The sequence below is a fragment of the Periplaneta americana genome, chromosome 13, assembly GCF_040183065.1.
Source record: "Periplaneta americana isolate PAMFEO1 chromosome 13, P.americana_PAMFEO1_priV1, whole genome shotgun sequence".
In the NCBI taxonomy this organism is placed as follows: Eukaryota; Metazoa; Arthropoda; class Insecta; order Blattodea; family Blattidae; genus Periplaneta; species Periplaneta americana.
The window spans coordinates 95,106,742-95,132,866 of NC_091129.1; the positions used below are offsets into that span (position 1 = coordinate 95,106,742).

The 26,125-nt window shown below is 36.9% G+C and overlaps 1 protein-coding gene across 30 annotated transcripts in view; it reads right to left on the reverse strand.

Annotated features, from left to right (window-relative positions):
- Nucleotides 1–26,125, reverse strand: part of LOC138712124 (ankyrin-2-like) — a 512,384-nt gene that overhangs the window by 25,942 nt on the left and 460,317 nt on the right. For 29 of the 30 annotated variants that reach the window (XM_069843559.1, XM_069843553.1, XM_069843566.1 and 26 more), the window contains 2 exons: nucleotides 14,450–16,291; nucleotides 115–9,072 (listed from right to left, as the gene is read on the reverse strand). In XM_069843559.1, the coding sequence (XP_069699660.1) occupies nucleotides 115–9,072; nucleotides 14,450–16,291 (10,800 nt within the window). The remainder of the gene's footprint in view (nucleotides 1–114; nucleotides 9,073–14,449; nucleotides 16,292–26,125) is intronic. The other variant, XM_069843572.1, reaches the window with a different exon arrangement.

Here is a 26,125-nt window from a genome sequence, read left to right on the forward strand (position 1 = left end):
AAATATAACCATATACTGGAGTTTACAATTTATAAACCTTGACCTACAGCAGGCTATGAGATTATCTTGGTTACACTACAGTTAAACATAAGGGCAGTTAGTGGGGGCGTCTACCTGTTAGGTTGGGAGTGGTGGTGGTTAGTCCTTGCTGGGTGGTGGTAGTAACTACAGCCCTGGGGGTTTGAGGGGTCATGTGGCGAGAGACATAGGTGCGATGAGTTACCACCTCTGGAGGAGAGGATAATGATTCCGCACCACCAGTGATGGAGGTCATGAGGTGTGTATAGTCAGATTCAGGGACATCCTCTCCTGAAGCCTGTTCATAGTCTCCTGTAGTCATGCGTCTTAAATACTCCTCGAGTTCAGGTCCGGTTAATTCTGATTCGCCCAGGTCCTCTGATCGGACCACAACTCGACGCTGAACAACTCGTTTGATATGGACGTTACCGTCGCTGTCTATTTCTTGAGTTTCAGTGACATCCTCACCAGGGGCAAAGCGCTCCACATATTCTCTAAGTGCTCTCTCTGCATCTGGTCCACGGAAAGAAAGTTTCCTAACTTCTGGAGGGAGTTCTACAGTGCGATGAATTGTGTGAGAAAACTGATCTTCTTCAGATGGCTCAATAACCTCTGTAACAAAAGGTTTGCCACTACTACTGTTGCCATCATCAAACCATATTCCTGCAGAGCGTGCAGCTGCTGCAAGATCGATGGCATCTAAACCCCCAGCCACAGCTCCTGTAGGATCCAACGTGTCTGTGCTAGATACCATAGTGTTTGAACCTCCACTCGTAAAGCTCGATGACATAACAGAGTCTGTTTCATACTGGTAAGTCGCATGAGTAGCCGTGGAACTGGAAGGTTCTAAGGAGTCTGTACTGCCTAACATCATGTCTGAGCGTGGTGGAGGGACTCGACCTTGTTCTCCACTGTTATCATCCCTTCCTGAGGAACTCAGATCACCTTCTCGTCCACTGGAGCTGCTCTGGTCATGACCACCTGATCCTGAACCCTGTCCTTCTGTCTGTCCCAACATGGACATTTCTTCCTCTTCTTCAATTGAATCAGTCATTGTTGTGGTAGCAACAGGTCCCCCAAGATCAAGAGAATCTGTAGATGTAGCCATTACACCGGCAGAATCAGCAGGCAATTCTATTGAATCAGTCATGATGTCTCCTCGTCCAGGCATCTGGAATTCAATGGAATCTGCACTAGTAGTCATCACATCAGCAACAGTCTTGAGATCCAGAGAGTCTGAACTGGCAAGAAGAGCACTTGACTTGTCTTTCATTTCCAGTGAGTCAGAACTGGTACGCATGGCATCATCACCAGCCTCGCACCATCCAGTTGCAACTTTTCCGGCATAGGAGTACAAAGGCTGATCGAGATCAAGTTCTGGTACTCGTGCCACTTCTTCTAACGAATCCCCACGACCCACAGATTCTGTTACGTCATCTTTAGGATCTATAAAGCGTTCAACATTTGATTGTGCCTGCCTTATTATCTCATCAATCTCAAACATTCGCTTTTCATAATCATCAGAATCAACACTCTCGCCTCCACCTCCTAGAACACCTCTTTCCTCTCCTACAGACATAGTCTCACAACTCTCCGATTCGGACACTTGACTTTCATGTCCTTCTTCGATCTCCGACAAAAGAGCTTCTTCTTCTTTGGCTCGAGTTTCTATTTTAGCAGCTTCTATGCATGCTGTTTCAAGTCCCTCGAATTCCTTTAAAGATGACAGTGACACATCATCTCCTTGACCACTGCGACCACATCGTTTGTTGTTTCCATTCAATGAATCTTGTGACCCATGTGATCGTTTGCGTGCATGCTCCAATGCAATCTGGCGTTCTAACTGTTCAAACTCTTGTAGTGAACTCATTGATACATCATCGTGTTCACCAGAACGCGTAAAGAATTTTCGTCCTGCCAAAACATCATATTCTGGAGTACTACTCAGAGATTCCTTCACACTGCCGAAACTACCAATAGATCCTTTATAGCTTCCCATGCTACCGACTTTACTGCTACTCTGATCAAAATCATTAATTTCTTCTTCTTTAATGTCCTCAAGTGGACCACGTTCAAATTCCATTTCATAGCCATATCCAGCAACTGCTGCAGCAGCTGCAGCATCCCCCTGAAACTGCATTTCTATCCACTTTTTACCTGCTTCTACATCCCTGTCATATTCACTATCTTCTGCTTCGTAGCCATACTCCTGAGCACGAACACCAACAGACTTCTTAGTGCCGGCTGCAGTGGGAGGACTGTCTGAATCGAATGGGAATGGTCCCATATCCTCTCCTGGTTCTGGGTAATATTTCAATTCTGTCATACGAGTAGCAGGAGCTGGTGGTGAAGATATCATTTCTTCATCACTAGGTTCCTGTTTTTTCTTCACAATCCTAGTCTTCTTTTGAATTTGGACACTTTTTCCTTCTGTGTCATGTTCTTCGGCTTCTTTCCCAACTTCTTCGATCACGACATACTCATCAGTAATATCTGGTTTTTCTAGCATTTCAAAGGAGTCACTCTCTGGAGACTCCGTTGTAGGTGAAGTAGGTTCTGCTTTTGCTTCATCCTTCACAACAGACTCATACACTGTTTTATCTTCAGCTGCAGACACTTCCTCTAGAGATCGTGTTTCTGCACACTTTTCATTCTGCACATCTTCCAGCTCAGGTTCTTCACCAATGTAATCATCATGTTCTTCCTCTCCTTCTAGAACATACTCTCGTCCCTGATCAGTCTCTGTTTCAGAGGAAGCTCGACTTGACACTGACGCTGGAGTCTGAGGAGTAGATTTAGCTGCTATTTCTTCTTCTAGCTCCAAATCTGGATAATGGAAGCCACGGTCTACCAATGGAGTCATATGCTGAGTGACTGTTATATCGGGTATAGAAGATGGAGATGTAACTATTCCATCATGTGGCATTCTGCTCTCCTTAAGAACTCTCTCTCTAGTTTCCAATTCATGCTTTTCAGCTACTGGATCTTCGGGTATTGTTTCTGGTAGAGTAGATGTTACAACAGGGTGTACATGAGGAGTCATTTGAAATGCGGCCTCTGCTTCGGCCATTTCGTCCTCGTGGTCAGAAGGATGTTCGATGACACTGCAGGCCTCATCATACTGAATTCCTGTTCGTTCTTCGCGAATGGGACTTACATGAGAAGCATACTCCACAGAACGACTAAATGCTCCAGAATACTCTATTTCTAATTCCGTGACACTTGCTTGTGCCTCTGAAGAAAATTCAGGAGTATCATCTTTTATTTCACACTCATCAGCAGGCTCTGGCGAAAGAGGTCTTTCGATTGGATCGTCAATATCTTTTCCACCATCTGAACATTGTTTGAGTAGTTCAGCGAGTTCCGAATCTGGACGATCATCAGAAAAACCAGAGGACATTGGTCGATGTCCTTCCGAGTCCGATTTGCTAACCTGTGATTGTGGTCTGCTCGAGTCGAACTCAGCTTCAGGTTCTGGCTCTTCTTCGACCCCAGAGACATCGAGCAAGACTCTACCTTCACGTAGATCTCGGTGGAAACCTTGATCAGCCTCTGTCTGATAAGATTCTTCTTCTAGCCTCTCGGCTTCATCAATGTCCTTCTTCTCATCACTACGAACCTCTTTCAGTGTTAGTGGCCCTGTCTCCGTATATTTATCGCTTTCAGCCATATCTTCTGTACCTTCAATAGTGTGACCCACTTCGGGTATAGGCTTAACGATCTGTGAGGAAGGAACAGCTGGCATAGTGTGAAGTGCAGCAGGAATGAAACTGCTTGTGCTTTCCTTGCGTCGGTGTCCTGTATGTTTCTTCCGAGTGTCGTCATAATCATCATATTCCGGGACGTATTCGACTTGAGTTGGCCCATTACTTTGAGGTAAATCCTCTCTGCTTTCAATCTCGGCTATTTGTATCTGACTGTCACCGTCTTCATCGTCGTCTACTCGTTCGTCGTCATCTTCTGGGATAGGTGTGTGAGACTGAGAAGTTACTTGCGTGCAGACACTCTGGACGCCATATTCGTCCACGGACGAGGTGGTAATTGTCACAGAAGATAAATGCAACTCACGTCCTGAAGCAGAGGCAGGATAAGTGCTTGTTCCTGAATCTACTAACTGAGTTCCCAGTTGTGCTGCAGAGTCTATTTCCTCGAGGCTAAGTTGTTCCGAAGTACCCGACACTGTTAATTGTTCAGATGTGACAGATGCATCCAATCGTTCAGAATCAGCCCTAGACAATTCTACCACAGTTCTGAGTCCCGTAGTTTCCGACGCACTAGATAAACTTACGCTAAGAATGCTGCCTTCTTCTAAACTTGAACCAAATTTCTCTTCAGTACCAGATTCGGATAGAGGGCTATCTGTTATTATGGGACGAGGTTCTGGTTGGAAGATCATTTCATGAGACCGTTTCATACAGTGTGGCCTATCGTCACCAGAATCATCTGTTGACAGACTTCGAAGGGGCACTCTGGTGTCAAGCAATGCAGCTTCTTCATCTTCAGATCCACCCATTTCACTACGACGAAATTCAAGAATTTCTGATTCACTTATAACTTCAAATGGACTTTGCCGTCCATCGTCGAAGTGTGTTTCTTCTGGTTCTTGAGATGTAAATGCTGCATCTGATGTATAAGAACCTGTCCGACTGTGTGACTGATACTGCTGAGGTTTTTCTCCCCTAATTATGTGCACTGGTATTGCCGTGTCATATGGTTCAACAACTTCCTCTATAACAGGTGGTCGAGATGAAGCCAGATCACGGCGTTCAATATCTTCATCGTCCATTGTCAAAGTCCCAGTAGCTCCTTCCATATCCTTCTCCAATTCCAAAGCCGACGGTACAAGAGTCTCTGAAGCTTCACTGGAGATCTCGATACTAGCTAGATGACCAGAGCTCTCCGAGTCTAATGATTTCATCGAATCACGGGAACTTAAAGAGCTTACAGCTGTGTGGTATTCGTGGGACGTTGACTTCGTTGATATTTCTTGCGAAGTGAGAGCAGATTCATATTCTGATGACCCAGCAGTACCTACACCAGTCATCAATGCTTCCACATCTGAGGAGCAAGGGCGGCTGTATGTACGTCCACTTTCAGATGTTTGCTCGAATGAGTGGTAGTGGCTTTCCCCTGAACTGGACCAAGCTTCGAAATCGGCACCTGATCGCCTCTCTGCCCGCAATGTCGCACTACCACTTCTCTCTCCAGAGCTAGAGGACTCTCCATCTGCAGCTTTCGAATGACGGGGATGGCGAAGGACGACTACTGTAGCCTCACTGCCATCTGGCCGTTCAATCACGCGCACTGTCTCCGTTTCAACACGACGTCCTGAAGATGAGGAAGAGTCCACAGGTGACTTGATGGACTCGTCTTGAGACAGAGAACGTTGCGACTCCTCACTCGAAGTACGTTTTATCTCCTCCTTTTGCACAACATGAACAGTTTCTTGAGATAGCTCCATACCTTCTGTTAAAGTTGGCAATGCTTGTTCACTAATGATTGTTTCCAAAGTTCCCGGTTCCACTTTAAAGGATTTTTTTATTTCAACTTTCCTTTCAGATTTCAATTCTTCTTCAGTTTTTTGTTCCGACTTAGATATTTCTGTAGTGTGGAATGTCTCAACTTGAGTATCACCTTCCTTTTTGTCTACAACCTTCGAGCTAGATACTTTTTCCACTTTGCTTTCCTCTATTACGCGCGAATCTGACTGCCCTATAAATTCGCTTTTAATCTCACCATCACTGCTTTCTTCCACTTTACTCTCTTTCTCTTCAACTCGAACTTTTGCAGTTTGAGCTCTCGTAATGTCTTCCTTTTCGATAACTGCGCCACCAATCTTTTCCTCTATTTTTTCCTCGATGACTAGTTTCGCTTCACTTAGAGCTTCGCTACTCTCCTTCTCCTCAGCAACTCTTTTGGATTGAACAACGCCATCTTTCGTTATTTCTGTTTCAGATACTTTACTTGTTAGAGATCGTTCTTCCTCATCGGAAAATGTTGCAGATGTACGCTTTTCTCCAACAACATCTTCACTTTCTCTCATTACAGCTACATCTTCCAGCTTTGACTCTCTCATCTTGATGTCATATTCTTCTGAAGTCTTCTCTCTCGTGTCTGTTTTCTCCACAATATCTTTTCCGACGCTGATCTCTGATCGCTCCGTCTCCTTGGACTGGCCACTTAACATTGACTTTTCCTTCATTGCAACATCAGTAACGTGACTAATTACTTTCCCATCGTCTTTTGTTTCAGCGAAGTCAGTGACAGCACTGGCTTCTTCGTAACGTGATTCTTCAATGCTTTCGTCTATGGTCTTTTCAAATGTTAACACTTTAAACTCAAATTCTGAAGGAGACTCCTTTTTCTGGACGACTTCCTCTTTCTTCTTGTGCTGCTCGATGAGTTGTTCCTGTGCTGCTTCTAGAGACTCACGAACTTCTGCCAATGTTTTCTCCACTACTTCTTCGCCCTTCAATTTAACCCCCACTTCATCATACTGTGTATCATCAGACAAAGTTCGTTCCTGCATACGCCCTGCCTGGCTATCGAGTGGCGACAGATCTGTTTCTACTCCGCTACTTCTCAAGTCCTCGTCTGTGATTTCCATACTTGATGTGGTGGTGTCAGTACGAGATAACTTTTTCATCTCTTCTCGGTGCTTGCTGGCCAGAACTGACTCCATCAACTGAACTTCGCGAGGTTCAAGTTCTTCCTTACCAGCCAGCTGACGTAAATATTCTGTTACCTGTGATTCGGCCATTTCTGGTGGCGGAACTGGAGGTGAAGCTGTGTCGGAGATGAGATCAGTTCTTTTGGCAACTTCAGCTTCAATGTTTTCTACAACTTCTTCTGCAATTACTCGTGCTTCCTCATGCGATATTTTCACAGCAAATTCACGGCTTTCATCTTTTTCTTCCTCGTCTCTTTCCACAATAACTTGCTTTTCTATTGGTATTTCTTGGACCAGTTCTTCGGCCATGGACTCTGGCTGTTCTTGCACAGGAACCTCCCACACAGTGTCGTGGATGTGTTGCTCGGGTTGGTAAAGTGGGTGTTCCTCAGGCGTCACGTCAGACTCAGAGGCTGTGTCCTCGCTCTCGCCCTGGCTGTAACTTTCTGTCCTCTGTTTCGAGGAAAGTGTGACAGTTATAGACGGTATCACATCATCTAGTCTGCTGGATTCCATTGCTTTAATATCTTCGTCTATGTCATGTTCCTTTTCTGTTTCTTCTATTTCACTCTTATCAACATGTACTTCAAGAGAATCTGATGGTTTTGAGATATTTTCTGTCTTATAATGCATTGCCTCAGCCAATTCATCGCTCATATCTTCCAAAGGCAAGTCTAGATCTGTTTCTATCTTGCTGTCCGAGATGGAACTTTCTTTATCATGTAACTTCTCTTTATCTTCGGTTAGTTCGGAAGTCACTTTGCTCTCGAATATTGAACGTATTTCTCTGACTTGTATCCTATCTTCAACATCTTCTGCTTTTGTTGCTTCCTGCAAAACACTTTCTTCATCTGCACTTATTTCTTTTACTACAGGTGTGATATCTTTAGAAATATCCTGGGTATGTGTGTCTAATTCTTTGGGTGTTGAATCAACAAACTTTACCGTTGTGACAGACTCCTTTGTGGATACTAATTTTTCAGTGATGTGTGTTTCCTTTTCAAATCCCTTAGCCAATTCTTTGACACTTGAAACCTTAGAAGGTTCTATGTCTGCCACCTCCTCTTCTTTCTTTTTGTCATCCTTTTCTGGCACTCCAAGTTCTTCTTTCTCAGTGACACCAGTTGTCATCGTAGCCTCCCTAATGTCTTTATCCTCTGGTACGAGCGATTCTATATGTTCTTCTAGTTCATGGCTGAATATATCACTATGTATTTGTCTACTTACCATTCTTTCTTGATCACTTGCTTGTTTGGTAGCAGCCTGGGTAATTGCTTTGTGTTCGGGCGAAGCTTCTTCCTCTAGCTGAGTCATAAGCTGTTCCACAACCATTTCTTTCTTTATTTGTGCTTCAAAATATCTCTTCTTGGCTCGCACGCTACCATTATGATCAAAAGGAATTAAATCTTCTGTAGGTAATGAGACAGACCTTTCATATACTTTCCTTGAAGCTGCTATTGGAGCTGTTTCTTCGAGCTTCTTTTCGAACAGAGCCATCTTTCCCGACACATCAGGTAAATCATCTTTGTCTTCAAGTGACCCTACACGACTTCCATCATCATCCCCTACAAATGCTGTATTATCATAAGCCAAAGGCTTGTCTGCGTACTTAGCGAGGTACTCTGCTTCTGAATCACTACTTCCTCCTTCTTGTTCTTCAGTGTGAGACTTCTTCAGGGTGGATACCGCAACTGCAGACGGAGCTGTAGTCGGCACACCAGGAGTTTGAGTTGTTGTAATGTCCATGGCTTCCGTTTCAGATCCTTCACGGTCAGAAGTGTCTGAGGAGCCTGTAAACGTGGACTGCTTACTCACTGAAGCTGGTGGAGGATGCATGCGGATGGTGGAATCACTGTAAGTGGTTGTCTCTGTGTCACTTTCTGTTTCTGATTTCAAAATACCACTTTCTTGAAGCACTGATATCAAAGGAGCTGGCGAGGGTATTGAGGACCTCGGCTTTGGAACAGGAACTGAAACTGATTCCTGACTCAATGTGCGCTGTTTTACTACAGTCTCAGACACAGACTTTGTCTGTCCTGTTGTCATTTGTTCCCAGAACTTCTTTCTATCAGAGTAACTCTGAACATCTTCTTCAATAGCTTTTACTTCGTCTGGTTTTTCTTTAGCAGCCTTTGAATCATCTGGACTAATGACTGCTTCAGAAGGAGATACCCCTACACTGACTCTATGGACTGATATGTGGGACACAGGAGAGGCCTCTCCTGAAATTGGAGGAACTACGGGTTCCACTTGGGAGGTTATGTCTTCCCTGGATTCTGGTTTTGGAACAAGGCGAGGGCTTGGTGTTGGGTGTAGGATGAGTGGCTCCTCCACCCTAGGTTCCCGATGGTCCGTCAACTCTGTTGTTAGTGGTCTGGTGCTCTCTAGAAGAGAGGGTAATTCTGTTAGTGGGCCAGCATTGTGTTAGTACAAATATAGATGTATCTTCTACAGTGGCATTCTCTATGCAGCATATACACTCATATGTACAAATGTCATAAAGCCACCTTGCCTGTTCTCACTTGCAAGATATGAGTATTTATGCTTGAAAAAATTATTATTCATGTTACCTGAAAAAAATCAGCTGTATCATTAAATTGAAAACAAAAAGCACTATTTGAAAGTATTATTACAGTAGTTTGGAATGATGACAATAAATCAAATTTTGTAATACTATTGCATCATGCAGCTGTTCCACTGTGAATATTACAATCGTGCTTTAATGTACATAATTATTGATTACAAATGACATAGCCCTACTATATATTTATACAAAAGAAAAGTAAATAACGTAGGTTGTGTATAATATTATGCACCTACAATACATTAACCTTCATGGCACTTCAAATGCCTGAATTACGTACTAGTCTTCAAAAACTTATTTTCTGTTCGCATTTGGACATAAGCAATTATAGACAACGAACAAAATATAAGTACCTAGAGCTTCAAGCGAAAGTAATGAAAATGATCTGACAAAATGTAATACAAGAGAGAGAATTTCACATGAACAAAGAGAAGTTCGAAACAGCTTCATAGTACTGTATTTTAAATTGTAATATGAATGAATGTAAGAGAAGATATTTTGAAACATTCAAGCAACACTACAAGCAGCATATCAGTTAAAATGGTAAAGTTTGATTATTCAATTTGTACGAAAAGTTTAGGGAAGATGTTATGGCACATAAAAGGAAATGTACTATACACAAATCCAGATTGAAGGTTTATATGTATTATAATTCACATGTTGCCTTTCTTATATCTTGGAAAATAATGTTTCAGTACAAGAATGCAGAATATCAGTAAACATATCAAATGGTGATTCCATACTCTTTTGTCGTAATCATCATACTTTCAGATGAACAATACGTTCTATTTTTGTAGCTAGGACTAAGTGCAATAAATATATTTTGCATGTACTGTACGATATAGTAACTATTTTCAAAGATTGAAAATAATTAACATGAAAAATTATTGAGTGCAAAATTATTTTTTGCATGCACAAAATAGCTGACTCCACAAGCACACTTCATCAAAACCTAAATTAGGACATAAACCTAACGACATAATTTTCCTTCCTGCGTAGCACAGCACAGGTGAAAGAGTATTAGTTATATCTATCCTGCAGTAAAACTATAAGTTCCAAATCACCTGCACTCTTCTGATACTAGACTATGTCATTCCAGCAGATCACAATATTTTCTGTTTCTAAGAAGCAGACGAAAGAACAATTTCACAACACGATTAGTATTAGTAACTTAAAACTGTTAGCACAGTCACACCAAGCAGAGATTGCTTCTAGATGAAACCTTGTAACATCTGCCATGGGAACTCACCCAGAGGACTTTGCTCAACGCTACAAGGTTCCCGCTTAATATGAGGGCCTGAGAACATATACAAGCACGGTCTGCAGCAGTGTTGCGATCTACTAGCATCCAACCTATACTGTCCCCTGTTCTCACCAGCAACAGCATCCTCTGAGGCATCGGTTCTCTTCTCACTTATGTTCTGATCACTACCGCAGGCTTGTGCCTTTGGGTCTACTTTTGCCTGATCTAAGAAATACGTCAAGTACGGAAGTGTGTCGACATCCATTTCTGGAGAAGAATCTGTACTTGAGCAACCATTGTCGGCAGGAAGTTGCGGGTCGAGATCAACCTCAGCAAACAGCTCGCTTCTGTCATCCTCCCCATCGCTCTCATCCAGTGCCTCATCACTCGATATGAAAGAGTCAGGGTCTGTCTGGTCACTAACCAACCATAAGTCGTACTTGAACGGATCAAACAAGTCGGTATCGGGAGTGTCATAACACTCAACCACAATCTCGGGAATTGTCACACTCAGAAACTTGTCTCCATCTGCAGTGGCAGCCACTGTGACACACAACAATACAAATGTCTCTTCTCATCTTCAATTTCCTGTCTCTGATTATAAAAATTCAAATCTGAAGTCATTTTCTTTCTGAACATTAAATTTACTGTGCCCCATTACAGAACTGAGGTATTCAGAAAGTGTAAGAAAGAAGAAAAAACAGCTATGCAACAAGTAACTCTAGTGCATGGAAAGCAGTATGACAAGCATAACAACACAGAGTGGCACTACAACACAGTTTCTTTTCCCACTGACGCTCAAACTACATTGTTTGTTAATTCATATATTCTTGGCTCTTTGTGTAGGAAAATCTCTTCAGAATTGCAAAACAACGCATATACCTTTTTTATGTACATCTCTCTAACCATTGTTGTATAACACTCAGTGTAAGATTATTGCAGTTTACAATGCATCAAATTTTGTAATAAAAGGATATTTACATTTTTGTAAAATATATTTAATTGATTCATTTATTTCATAAGTGACTTAAAGAAATCACTGTGTGCGATATATTTCATCGAATTTATTTTATGGTGTAGAAGCTCTTTTATAGTGATAAGATAATTATTGACATATGAAAAAAGTAGCCCAAATCTTGTAGAGTATAATTTCATGAGTTTAATGAGAACGGGAGGACAAATGAAAAACACAAAGAAAATGGAAGATTCTTTGTTATTTCTTATTGAAATAAGAAGTGCGTGTGAAGATGATTCTTAAAGGTATATTTAATCGAATTAGTGTCCTTTTAGTATAAGAAATATTAATAAGATGACTAGTATGCATTGCATTGTAATGAGAAGTATGATACTCATCCAGTAGAAAGGCATGTGCAGGCAGTAATACACACGAGCCCACAATAATAGATACAGATCTCTTATTACATCTCTGCATCTGTGCAACGTCACAGCTTGCAGTGAGGGGAAGAGAGATAGCAAAAGGTTGTACTAATCTGTGACAAAAAGTATGTCTAAACTCTCATCTTATATTTAAGCAAGCAGTGATGAGTAGAGCATTAAAATGAAGGCAACCAGAACCAGATATCTTTTCTTTTTTTTCTCTTTTAGTACTCTGACGCCCACGACCAAGATAAGCCACTTGAAACTCAACAATCAGTCACTGGCAGAGATATAATGCAACATCTGTAATGTGTCTACAATCTGTGCTGTCGATTTTCTACATGCTTATGTTATGTGTAATTATGAAACAATAACTAACATAACAAAATAAACTTTCCAACACTTCGGAACTTTGCCAGATGTGAATGTACCATAACATGCATGGATGTAACTTGGAGATATGAAATAAGGTAGTAGCAAGCAGTGGTCCTGAGTGTATTAACCTCGTGCAATTCACATTCTACATAATGCAATAGATGATTTATTATTATTATTATTATTATTATTATTATTATTATTATTATTATTATTATTATTATTTTTATTGTTATTATTATTATTATTATTATTATTATTATTATTATTATTATTATTATTATTATTATTATTACTATTACTATATTCCACACTTTCCTGCAACAACAGGCAAAACAGATACACGCTTTAGAATATTTCAGCAATAAAAATCTGAATAACAAAACACAAGTATCATCTTGCTTTATAAATATACCTTCTGATGAGCAGTTTTTTAAACACGTTTTTAGACACATCGAGGTAGACAGTATAGCCAGCTAGAAGGATGTCCAACACGTAAAATTTTCTTTTATATTAGGATTATTAAGATATTAAGATTTATCGTGATCAAAATTTTAATACATCTTGATTACACAACTTTTAACATTATATCACTTCGGAAAACTACATATTCCAAAATTTTAAGTTAATAACTACTGAAATACGAATGTGAATGAATGAATTAATGGATGAATGGAGTCGATCAAACAACGAATCAATCAGAAAATCTAATAGTCATTGAATAAATCAGTCCATTGTAATTAAACGTTGTCTACATTTAAATACTGTTTATACGTATTAAGTGGGCTCATACACATAGCCTAAGGAGCAAGCATGCATTTTACCTAATTAACAATATCTATGGAACTATTACACACAGATCACAAAAATATCGCACACCAATAGAAGATTTCATGGGCATTCTTTTAGTATCTAAATTATTATGATTTAAAATTAATTGCTGTAAATAAAAATGAAATAAAATTTGCCTATATATTTTGTAGCATTTTATAAAAAAAGAACACAATTTCTCCAAAACAATAAATCTGATTATTATGAACTTCATTTCTATTTGTAACTAACATGATATCTCACATTCTGAAGCACTAGGAAGTGCACAGAACAGATAATTACATTTACACACTTTTTATTTGTTTCTTAATTTTTGTACTAAAAATTATCACACGATCTCATAAATAATGGTTGTTTGTTATAGTGTCCTAATTATTGCAGTTCAACTTCTATGAACTATAGAGAAGAATGTGTGCAAAATTTTATGAAAATTGAACCATTAGCTTATGAGAACTTTTTAATGCTACGCAAAATAAGCTAATTACATATTTTTTTTATTCATGATTTAAGAATATAAACAACAAAGGTTTGTAAAAGTCTTTTTATCATTTTAAGTGGTTGTCAAAACAGGTTGTATGTGTGAAACCTGATACAAAAGTCGTATGTTCAAATTCAAAGTGAAAGTAGGCCCTAATTAAGTATGCAATCACAGTTGTCACCAGGTCCATATTTATGTATGGGGCACTTGGGCTCGGTCCCAGAGTGGCAAAATTTCGAGAAAAGGAAAAAAAAAAAAAAAAAAAAAAAAATCGATCTGAAAATAAATGTTACATAATTTTACATATTCCGAAATAAATTTTAGATATTTTCCTACTTCGCAGATGCCTACTAGATTGTAGTAAGTGTTAAATTGTTACATACCACTTTTTTAAATATGCGGCTACCAGTAGTACATGATTTGGGTAGACAAAAATGTCTCTCCTGAAAAATTTTGTTCTGTGCACTTACAACCTTTCTTGTTTACACTCTTCAGTTAATCTTAAATAATAATAATTAATATTTATATACCGAAAGAAAGAAGTCCATGGAACGTTGTATTGGTACGCAAAATTTTTCTGATCTGTGTAAAATGGTTTCCTAGATATTATTAATTAACATATCTTTTGTTACAATTGGTAGCACCATAAGTGGTAGACAATCCTGAAACTACAATTCTTATTCCTTAATCATAAATTAAATTTCAGCAAGTGAAGATATAACAAGTATTATGGACAGAAATGATAGTGGCAGTTTTCAGATATGCTTGTGATGTTTTGCAAGAAGTAACACATTAGCAAACGTTTCTTAAGTTCTTGCCCGAATCGTTGCCAAAGAGCCAAGATTGTACGTGTTAGTCTTCACACATAAGTACCTGGAGGTGACGCGGTGGTGAGGTCTTCCTCCAACACACCACTCGGTGTGTCAGGGTCGCGAGAGTCCCAGTCCTCGGAAGGTGTCAGACCTCCTTCGTCCCACAGATGTGAGTACTCTTGCTGACAGTCTGCAACCTCTTCTGTTGACAGCTGTGATACCATGCGCTCAAATTCAACTTCAGGAACATTGCTGCCCTCTCCTGCAGCTTCCGTCTCTATGCTTTCTGAAGCCATTCTTTCAAATCGCCTTTCAACACGCCTTAACTTCTTTTCTTCCTTAGATGTATGTTCTTTTTGTTTAGCAGCTTCTTCCTCTATCTTCTCTGGCACTCTTCCATCCAGAGTGAGATCTGGTTGCTCTTTCTCCTCTTCAGGCGATTCGTCCTCGACATCAGATACCTTTATGCCTGATCTCTCAAATTCTTTAGCAAGCTCCTGATTCGCCTTAGCAATAAGTGCTTCAATATCCTCCAGACCCTGTTCTGTAGAATCATCTGATGCTATGCGGAACATTGGTCGATGTTTAAGTGCTTCATCTTCGTCTTCCTCCAAAGGCAATTCTGCTACTGTTTCAAAGGTAATCAAGGGCTCCTCAACAATTTCTTCCTTCAGCATTGATGGCGCGAGCGTTTGCTTAGGTTGAGACACTTCTTTTAAGTGACTCTGTTCTTTCGTTGGAGCAACTTCTGGAACAGATCCGACCGATACTCTCTTGGACTCTTCCACGACTATGGAAGCAAGTGGAGGTTCTGTTAGTATATCAGGAGAGGAATTAATACGGAAAATAGATTCATCCCGAGTTTCATGTTTTGGTGGTTCATCACTGGGTTCCGTCACAATATACATTTCTGCATCTGTTTCCTCATCACTTTCCATCATGAGGTGAGAAACATCGAGAGGAGGTGGGCGCTGGTCACGAGGTAAGCGTTGCGAACCCCCCAGACCTCGACGAGACAGTGTTGGAGTGGTTACAATTGCCCTAGTTTCTGGTTCTTTCCTTTTCGGAGAGGTCTGACTAATGGGAGTTGGTTTTACTTCCTTCTCTTTCATATCGTCTGAATCTTTTCTTACTTCTGTCCGTACATCAATTCCTGGAGATTCTACTAGTTTCGTTGGAATTTCAGGTATGGAACCCATCAAAGTGTCCTTTGAAACTTTTATTTCTTGTTTAATATCACAAGGCAGCGTTTTTGGTTCTGTTACTTTGCCCTCTAATGTCTTTTCTTGAGATAAGTCCTTCAAGTCATCAATTACTGTCCCGTATTTTGACGCAGCATCAGTTCCAGATTCAGGAATAATATCCTCAGTTCCAGATTCAGGAATAGTATCCTTTGTAACATCAGCTGTTTTATCTTCTTTAATCATCGGTGCATCTTTCAGGCCATCCAATGGCAGTTTTATTTCATCTGTCATCACTTCTGGTTTGCCAGTTCCAAATTCCTGCTTTGTAATCTGTTCAGAAATCTCTTTCAATTTTAGTTCTTCCACCTCATCGCTCTTTAGTTCAATATCTTTAGCAGGAGTCTGTTTGTCGACGAGTTTCGTTTCTGATATAACAGTTTCTAATACACTGTCCATTCTTTCAACAGTATCAACTAATTTTTCTTTGTCATATTGATCTTTGCCAAAGACAGCTTCCATTTCTTTTTTCTGTATTGTTGGGAACAGGTCAAATGCTGTACCGAGTTCAATATCTGAACCAGTTGTATCTTTAGGCTTCACACTTGAACTTGGTAAAGATTCCATCTTGCTATCCGGTTTTGCCACCATGCCAACAATAATTGGAGACGTTTTGATCTTATCTCCACTTGACTCAGCTTGGGTCACAGTGGGTGATTTTCCTGTAATGTTACATTCAGTGTCTTACATGGCCTATGTTTAACATAAGCCACTGACTCAAGACATACATTTATAACAATAAACTTCTAAAGTAATGCAATGATGTTCCTTGTAAAGAGAAATCTTTCAAAATACATTAAATATTTTGAACAATATGATAAGGTATATAAAACCACATACCGGTGTAGCCTAATATTACTATCGAACTTATTATGTGAGAAGAATAGTACACATATCCTCCACGTATTACTCAGGCTATAAATATTTGATACAAAGATCATTACTCATATTATTGTAAATCGTCACAGAACATATTTAAGTAAATATATAATGCTTAAAAATTCAGCTATACTAACAACTTTCTAATGTTAAAAAAGAAAACTAAGTGGTAAATTATCTAGTTGACTAATTTCGACTTAGTGTTAGTCATCCTCAGAACTGGTGAGGTTCTTGTTTCTTCTGGTTTCTTCAGTTGTTTTGCTGCAAGGTACGTTTGTGTTTGTAGTGTGAAGTCATATAGGGTGTGTGTTCTGAAATTTAGTTTGACTCCACACTACCAAACACAAACGCACCCCCCTCCCCAGGAAAACAACTGAGGAAACCGGAAGATGCAAGGACTGCACCAATCCTGAGGATGATTAACACAAAGTCGAAACTAGTCAACTAGGTAATTTACCGCTCAGTTTTCTTTTTAATATTAGAAAGTTGTTAGCATAACTAAATTCTTTAGTGATACAAAGTGTTAAAAGTTTGTAATCAAGAAGTGTTTATAATTTATAATGGTTTTAATTGTAAAAGTGTGAAGGCCTATGTTCATTTCACTAATTCATATTAAAACAAATTTTAAAGTATTCATTCCTGAGTACACTTTTAACACATCTCGAATATCACTAATGATACAGTTAAACTTGTTTCATTAACAATTTTTACAATGTAACTGTGTTAAATAATAAAACTATTATTGTACTTGTACTTTACATAAATAAACCCCTACTTCCACCTCCACCTCCACACTCCTTCACCAAGACACCAAGCAAGAAGGAATCAGAAGAAAGTGCAAGACCTCACTAGAAGTTCCCACCAGAAGGTAAAATACCATAATACATAGTTTCATTATTTAACACAACGAAGGTGTAAAAGTTGTTAAGTAATGAACTATTTTGCATTAATGTTGTGTTTTGTGTGCAGGTATATACTGGTACCTAATATCCACATAACATCTTATTACACATACCATGACACAGTCATTGTGCATCATGTAACTTCTTTTTGTTCATATTAGTGCTTTTACGTGATTCTTTCTTATTCTCAAGTGCTGTTCACATTAAAAACATACATTCAGCAGTGTACGAGCAATGACATATTTTACATTCTATTGGCTAATAGACTTCGCATTTTTGCCATAATAGCGTTTAGCTTTATTTCATTACCGGTACTTGAATAATATTTTGAACAAACATAAAAATTACTGTTGAGAACAATATCGTTTTCTCATAGGCATAAATATTAGTAGACAGGAGTGGTAGTAGTATAACATGGTGATAATAGTAATAGTAAAAGTACCAACAGTAAAGGTACTAGTAGTAGTAGTAGTAGTAGTAGTAGTCATACAAGAAGTAAATAGTAGTGAAATTAATAACATTATACTGTATGAGTGCATATTAATGGAAGTAGAAACAGTACAAGCCTGAGTAGGGAATAATATTAGAGGTAGTATCCATTAGTGGGTAATTGTAGCAGTGTCCTATGCCGTAGTGTTGTGGTCTAAGGCATCATGCCAGGACTCGGGTTACTGAATTCACGTTGGTCCGAATTCTCAAGTGAAAGTAATTTTCTCACGAAATTTCGGCCAGTGTACGAAAATGGTGCCCACCCTGAATCATGATGAATTTGGAGAGCTAGGACAGGTAGCAAAATGTGGTTTCGAAAATCAGCTATAACAACTGGGGAAATCATCAAGTTGAATGCTAACAGAGAGGAACATTTATCGAGATCCGAGTTAGTGGCATGTTATCTGGTGAAGGTATAGCTAGGCACTAGTACGTGGCATGGGCACATTGCATCATGTCTTCACCATCTACGTATCTGTTGTTATCAATAATCAACATTTTCAATTATAAACAGGTGTTTTATAACTTCTGAAATTGTGAAATGTCGATACCGGTACTATTGGTTATATTTATTACACGACTTGGTGGTCTAGTGTGTTGAAAAATCCAGGATTTTCATTACTGTGGTGACTGAACAAAGTCATGAATGGAAAAGTGAGGATCTTTGTGAAGGTGAATATCAATTTCATAAAAAGATAGAACAATGTAGTGCATTGAATGGGAGACTGGATGAGAGTGATGAAAGTGAGCTAGGTACTGTAAGCACAAATTCTACAACTCTATTGTCAGAGTTCGGATTCCCAGGACTTAACCTATTTTGTTCCTTACCACATATCTCGAATATTTTAACACAATAAATTGTTCGTTTAATGCATCGTGCATTAAAATATATTAATCTAATAAACCTCCCCCCTAAAAATAGGTTAGATGACACGTCATGTAAACCTAAAAGTACTAAATGAAGCCTAAAACAAAAAAAAAAGGCTAAATAAAACAAAAATAAATTAACAGCGGGTAATAAATAAATAATAATTATATTTACAATAAGACTTCAAATGATAATAGGCCTATCTAGTTATTTATGATATGAGTATCATAACGTTTCATATTACAATAAGTATATCGTACAACATTTTATCCACTTTGATAAAAAATTATTATTTCAATTAAAGTAATTGTATTATTTTTATTAGTTTCGAACATATCTTTTGTGGAGAGGCGATTGCATTAATATTAGTTTCTTTATGCAAGAGGTGATTCATTTATGTTTGTTTTATTAGTTTTGAACTCTGTAGGTTTTTGTTTATAGCAGAAGAACAGCAGTACTAGGAGAAATAAACAAACATTGTTAAAATGAGTTCAAATGAGGATTCAGATATTGAAAAAGCTGAAAATTATAATTGAATGTTTACCCCAAATTGTTGTTAATGTTTATAAGAAATAAAATCAATTTCATTTGATTTAATTTTATGTGTGGTTCACATTACGCAACCAGTTAGGTAATAGCAGAATCATTATCTAACTTGTTGCGTAATGAATGTGTATACAATATTTTTATTAGAGATGTAAAGTCCACATTAAATAATCAAAGTGGATAAAAAAAATTAACTGTACTACGAGACATTTAAATAACTTAATCTCATTGCTTCGATAGTAACACGTATGCCTGTATCAACAATGGAATTAAATTAAGGTGACATTAACACATTGTTAGCCGAGTCCAATTTGTGCAGTCACGGAAGCGGTAGTATTGAAGTTTATGTGTTAACTTATATACATTATTGCGTCGAATATAAATTCTGGAATGAAGCTACACTTGTACAACAAAATTATTCATTTAGTTCTTCACTATAATTTAATGAAGTTATTACTTCTTGGTACAGTTATAGTTTAGACATGCCGAAATTTGCAACACACGCAAATTTAGATAGGTGACGATTCTAATTTCACAACAGATGGTGAAAGAATCTTCTGTCAAGCTTGTCAAAAGAATGTAAGTAGGTTATGCAAAAAACAGTTAAGTAAGTATGACTTTCAGACCAGACTTTCTGTTGGCTAGTTTGAATAATTCAAAGAGAAAAATTCTACCCTGTACTGGAAATTAAACCTGGATAGCTCAGTGGTTACAACACCAGCACTAGGTACCTGACAGACCCGAGTTAAAGTCTCGGTCCAGGATAGAACTTCTCTCTACCAATTATTCAATATTTATGCTGATGATCGGATTGTAATTATATGGTACAACTGAGGACCTAACATTCTAAATGTGCCAAGTTTCAAAAACAACTTTCTGAGATATTGATGAAAAACACACTGCGAAATACATGTTGAGATCTGTTTTTTGGTGCACGAATGAGTCACTACAGTCGAGCTACGATTAAGACAATTTGAAAAAATTAACAGACATTTAGCACATTTAGAATGTTAGGTCTTCAATTATTTTCGAGTTGAGAATATTTTCGAAGTGATTTAATTTTTTTCCTGCATTTATTTTTTATTTAAATTGAGAGTCTAATATTGGAGGTCCAGCATCTGTTGCAAGAATAGAATTTGTTCCTATGACATCCTGTCCTGCTGAAAGCACATTTTCAGCGTACAAAGCATTGTTGACAGACAATAGAAAAAGATTTTCACCAAAAAATTTAGATATGTGGCTTGTCATATATTATTGTAATCGAGACAATAGTTTAAAAAAGAGTGATATTTCAGTTCACTGATCAGTAAAAAAAATTGGTCTGTTTTCCATTATTAATTATTTCATTATTTGTGTAATAAAGGATCGTGTGTTATAATTTTTATAAACACCTAAAAAAAGGCTATTTTCCTTATACAGCAAGACTAAAATGATCCTTGAAAATTCGAATCTGCTTATTGTTAAGTGTTGTATCAGTGCCGAGGATATGAGCGCGCATCTTGCAGTAACCATGTCATAGCTCGGCAGGGACTCGTATTGCTATCTCCGATCACGATAAATGCCCCTCACTGTATAACGAGAAAAAATGTTCGATTTATACGGAATCGTTTATTTCGAAAATATCGCTATTAAGACAACAGTACATTCGTGCAGTAAGCTGTGAGCAACAGTGGTTCTCAAACTGGATATCACAGTGAACTCACATGGTACCATGATTCGGATAATAACCAAATAGAAGGCCCTCTTAGGAATTTTTACTTTATTTGCTTGTTGTCTACATGTCTGATTTGCTACATGTCGATTTTAAATATGGTATGGCTCAGAAGATTATGAAATTTTAAGTTAGCTAAACATGGTCTTATGTTGCACGTATACATGTCTCATTTCTTATAAATGTATATTAGAGGTTCTTCTAAATGTATATTACAGGTATTTTCATTATTTTAGCTTCAATACGAAATATTACAAGTTTATTGCGCGTCATATGTCTCACATATGTGATAATCCTTTATGATGTTATAATTTTGATAATACATTAAAGAAGTCCTAATTTAGAACTTCAAATGCTTTCACAATCTCCGGTGAACACTAATTCAATTTTAATAGTTTCATCTTTGCATTGGTAAATATGCCCTAACTACTAAACACTTGCCAAACTTAGTAGATTTTAACGACCTTTAGAAATTTTGCACCTTAGATGCATTATAGGGACAGCCAGGCTATTTGATAATATCGATTCACATTCTTATCTGGAATTACTACATTTTATTTTTTTGTTCATGGAACATAATCGTATTATTACTAATGTAAACGACGAGTATTTACCCTGGACAAAAAATAAAATACAAATAGAGTACTGCTACTTCCATTGACCTTTTTTTAGAAAATATAACTGGCGGTATCTATAATGCATCTGTTCCGTATGTCGTAATACCACACAGTTCTCTGATATACAAAGTAAACAAAAGATCACCAATATAAATGACTTATATTTGATCCTGTTACTAAATTGACTAAACTATGGGATCAAATAACCTAAGTACAATTTTTAAAATAATGTAGCGTAGGTTGAATCTTCACTAATAATGTGAGAATCATCCTGTCGAAAATATGGTATCCTTTCTCAAAGACTTTTGAATTTAATACATTTAAAATCTGAAGTACTGGTAGGGCGGATGGCAAACTCCCTTGCAAGTATTACTACACGTGAAATTTGATTTAATTTGACATAAAGCCATTTCTTCAGAATATGGAAAGTTGATTATTTACTTCGTCCCTCAACTGTTCTATGCTGATAGCTCATAAAGCATTGTTAAATATACAGAACATTCGTAAGATAATCCCAAATTTGGAGTCATGAAAATGGTACGAACTGTAAAATTCTTGCAAAAGTAGCTTCTCTTAGCATGTTAGTCTTCGGTAATGATCCTTTGAAGTTGTAAAAAACTGTAAATCAATAATAACTGCTTAATTATGTCCCATATCATGTATGATTAGAGGACGCAACCAACAAAATATGAAATATTATTTTAAATTGTCCTGTAAAATGTCAATATATGTGTACAGTTCTTTATGAATAGTTATTATTCTCAGTCATTTTGTAATTCTTTAATCCTTATGTTTAATTACTATGTAAACTTTTAATCTACGGTATTGGTACTAATTTATAATTGTAAGTAATTGATTAACTAGGGGACTTACTCGTGTTAATTGTCGAGTCAGTCCGCTAGTTAATCAATTACTTATATTCAAGTGTTAAAAGTAGTGTACGCAAGATTCAAAATGGTATAATTTTAAGATTTTAACAATGTCGGAAACTGTCTATTGATAGATAATAAATTAATACTGGTATTTGAATAATTAAAATAGGCAATTAGGAAGAATGTGAATAATAATAATAATAATAATAATAATAATAATAATATTTTTAATGCTTATTTTATATAAAAAGTTTATTTCACAAGACAAAGATGGTAACATGTGAACTTGTCAATAAGGAGTTTTACTGACATTTAATGATACATTTGTATCGTAGAATTAAAAAAAAACACTAGTTACTGATACTAGCAGATTTCAACTCAGGAAGTAAATAAAGTAATTACGATTTAAAAATGGCTGCTCTCGACTTTCAGATATAGGTATTAGCTTTCTATATGTATTCTTATATATACGGTATCTTCTGAATCACCAAGGAAAAACTGCAAAAAAATCTTCTCGCAATAAACTTTACAATACAAAAAATTACCTTCTGTAGCTACTCTATATTATCTACTTTACAGAAATAAAATGTTACTTATATACGTCATTAATAAACTGTTCTGAAGAACATACGGTCCTATTCACATTTTCATGTCTGTAGAAGATTATCGAGATTTGTGGCATATTTTAAAAGCAGGAAGTGCTTTTGTAAATATTAGGGTAACAAAAATTTGGAAACAATTCATTACAATAATTTCAAATGAAATGTCGTCTTGTATTTTAATCCATTGTTTACACCTAATTACTGTTGGGAAGAAAAACAATTACTACAGCAAATAATTTTGTTTGAACAATAATTTATGTATTGATATGACTATTTTTTTTAACGAATTGCGAATTTTTTAATATATGAGTGGGTCTACATGGTAAGTAAGATGCTCATAATGGTAGCCTACATATATTTTTTAACATCATTATTCGAGATTTTATTTATAAATCACGCATCTTGTCAGTTTTTAATTTATAACAATAAAATTAACAGCTTTAGGAGCTATTATTTATATCTGGAGCCCAAACCTTCTTAGTGTGACTACATTTGAGGTGCTCAGTGCACAAATCGCCCAACCCACAAAATTTGCATATTAACTTTATTGCTTTAAAGAGCTCATTATATTCTTCTCTTCAAAGTGTAAATCGACCTAATCATCATTCCCAGTTTTTCCATGAGATTTCAGCCCAAGGTTCGTTTGTGTATCGCATTTCGCGCACTGTTACAAAGAGATAAAGTGGAAATATGATTTTGTGGATTTGGCCATTTGTGTGCTGAGTGCCTCATTTAATAATTCTTAAAAATAATCAAGACTTCATTTATTATATAACTGAGAGAGGTTTCGGCTGAGAAAATTTACAGTAATTATTACATAAAGGCCTGAATATTATGGGTGAATTAGCACAAAGTCATTGAAATATTTTATAAAGTCGATATTTCAACGTTCATGTCTACAAACTGACTAGATTTCAGGTTTTGTAGATTCGTGTTAGGGGCTACTTCATGCAATTGAGAATTTGCCATAGGAATGGAGTACCAATACTGTACAGAATATATAACCACAGTATACATATCAAATACGTATCAGAATATATATATATATATATATATATATATATGCTGTGACATAACTGAAAAAGTATACCAATCAGTATCTATCTTATTTTGATTTATCGAAGGCCTAACAACTACATTTAGACCTAGCGGTACTGGTACTTCACTATCCAATACAATTCTGATATGCTACACATTAAAAAACAAAACTCAGGGACCCTAAATGTAGGGCCTATATGAAATCCATTTGATAATAATTGATATTCTACTATACATAAAGTCCAGACCGGTACGCATAAATAAACATGCTAAAACAACTTTAATCCAGATAGGAGATTGTTATGATCAGTTATAGTAAATTTAACAGGAGAAATATTCCATCTGAATTCCGTTGGTATTACTCTATTCTGTTAATTAAAATCTACATAAGCTTTAGTGTGCTTAAAGAAAAACTTAAAAGATCTAACATATATATAATTATGGGTTGTTTCTCTTTTGAATCGGATTATGGTTATGATCGTCTGTAATTGTTTGTAAAGAACATCTGTATACACTAACAACACTGTAAAAGAGCTTGAAACAGTAGATTTGGTGTTTATTTGCCTCAATATACTTATTTATTATTTCATTGTTCTTGTCGTGGTTATCGAAATTTATGTAAGTATTTTTGCATAAATTTGTATTTATATTAATTGCTACGTTTTAAAACAGCCTAAATGGAGGACAAATAACTATTGATGCTGATGATCTTTTATATGTAGTATTTCTATTATTACCACTACCACTGCTACTACTACCACCAACAACACCACTATCACCTCTATCACTACTACTACTACTACTACTACTACTACTACTACTACTACTACTACTACTACTATTACTACTACTACTACTACTACTACTACTACTACCACCATCACCATCACCGCCAAATTTCCACTATGAAAATTAGACTGAAATTGGTTTAGCAAAATATTTTATACTGCTAACTTTCCTTCATTTAAATTACAATTTTAGAAGATTTGTTCCAACTTATTTTACTCTTCCACATTTTGCAAGTTAGCCCAGTTGATAGAAAGACTGCCTACATAGTAGAAAGTTGAAGGTAGGATGAGAAAAGAAATTTCTACTTTCGCTGGGAGAGGGAATGAAATCAAAATGTATAAAATGAAAACTATGCAAATTTAACTTCTTTTTCTTCTGTAAATGAAAAAAATTTGTAATTCATTGTGCTCCAAGGACACGATTCGCATTAATTTTAATACTCTGCTCCACAGTTTGCTACAGGAAAGACACACATATATAGAGTGAACAGATAATGAATATTATTTCTTTTAGTTAGTAAAAAATTTATGCGTAGTAGCATCAAAATTCTCGAGTTGCGGGTTCATTTGGATTTGATACAAAAATGCTATTGTGTAAGTATCATGTTTATTATCTATACAGTGTAACAAATGGCAGCACATTGGAAACTATGAATCAGTGGAATGTAGTCTGCCAAAATCATTTTTTGCAATAAGTTTCAAATTCATAACTTACATAAAACTTCATCATTGTTTCATGAAAATTTTACTCTTCCTCATTAGTGTAACTGTATGAGTCTGTAAATTAAAAAAATTAACACTTTTCAGTAATTTGTTTAGTAAAAAGTATTTAACAGACAGTCAAGATACACTTCTCTAAGGATTATGCAGCCCACTTGCATCTGGCCTAATCTAAGCTATAAAAGATTAAAGATCACTTCTGTTGATCAAGTGCTATGGATATGTTAGTGCAGAAATATTCAAGTTGTCGGTGAGATGCCTCTTCAGTTTGAGCACAGAGCCAAAATCAAGTTCAAATTAGGAAAGAGTGGAACAGAAAACTGCAAGTCTTGCAAATTCAAGAACTGTTCACATCGACCAGTGGATATTGCTGAACAGGTAAATATCTCATATGGATCACAATAAGAGATGATCTGCGTCTGAGAAAATTTTAGTGACTAACAGTCAAAGGTGGCAATTACAGA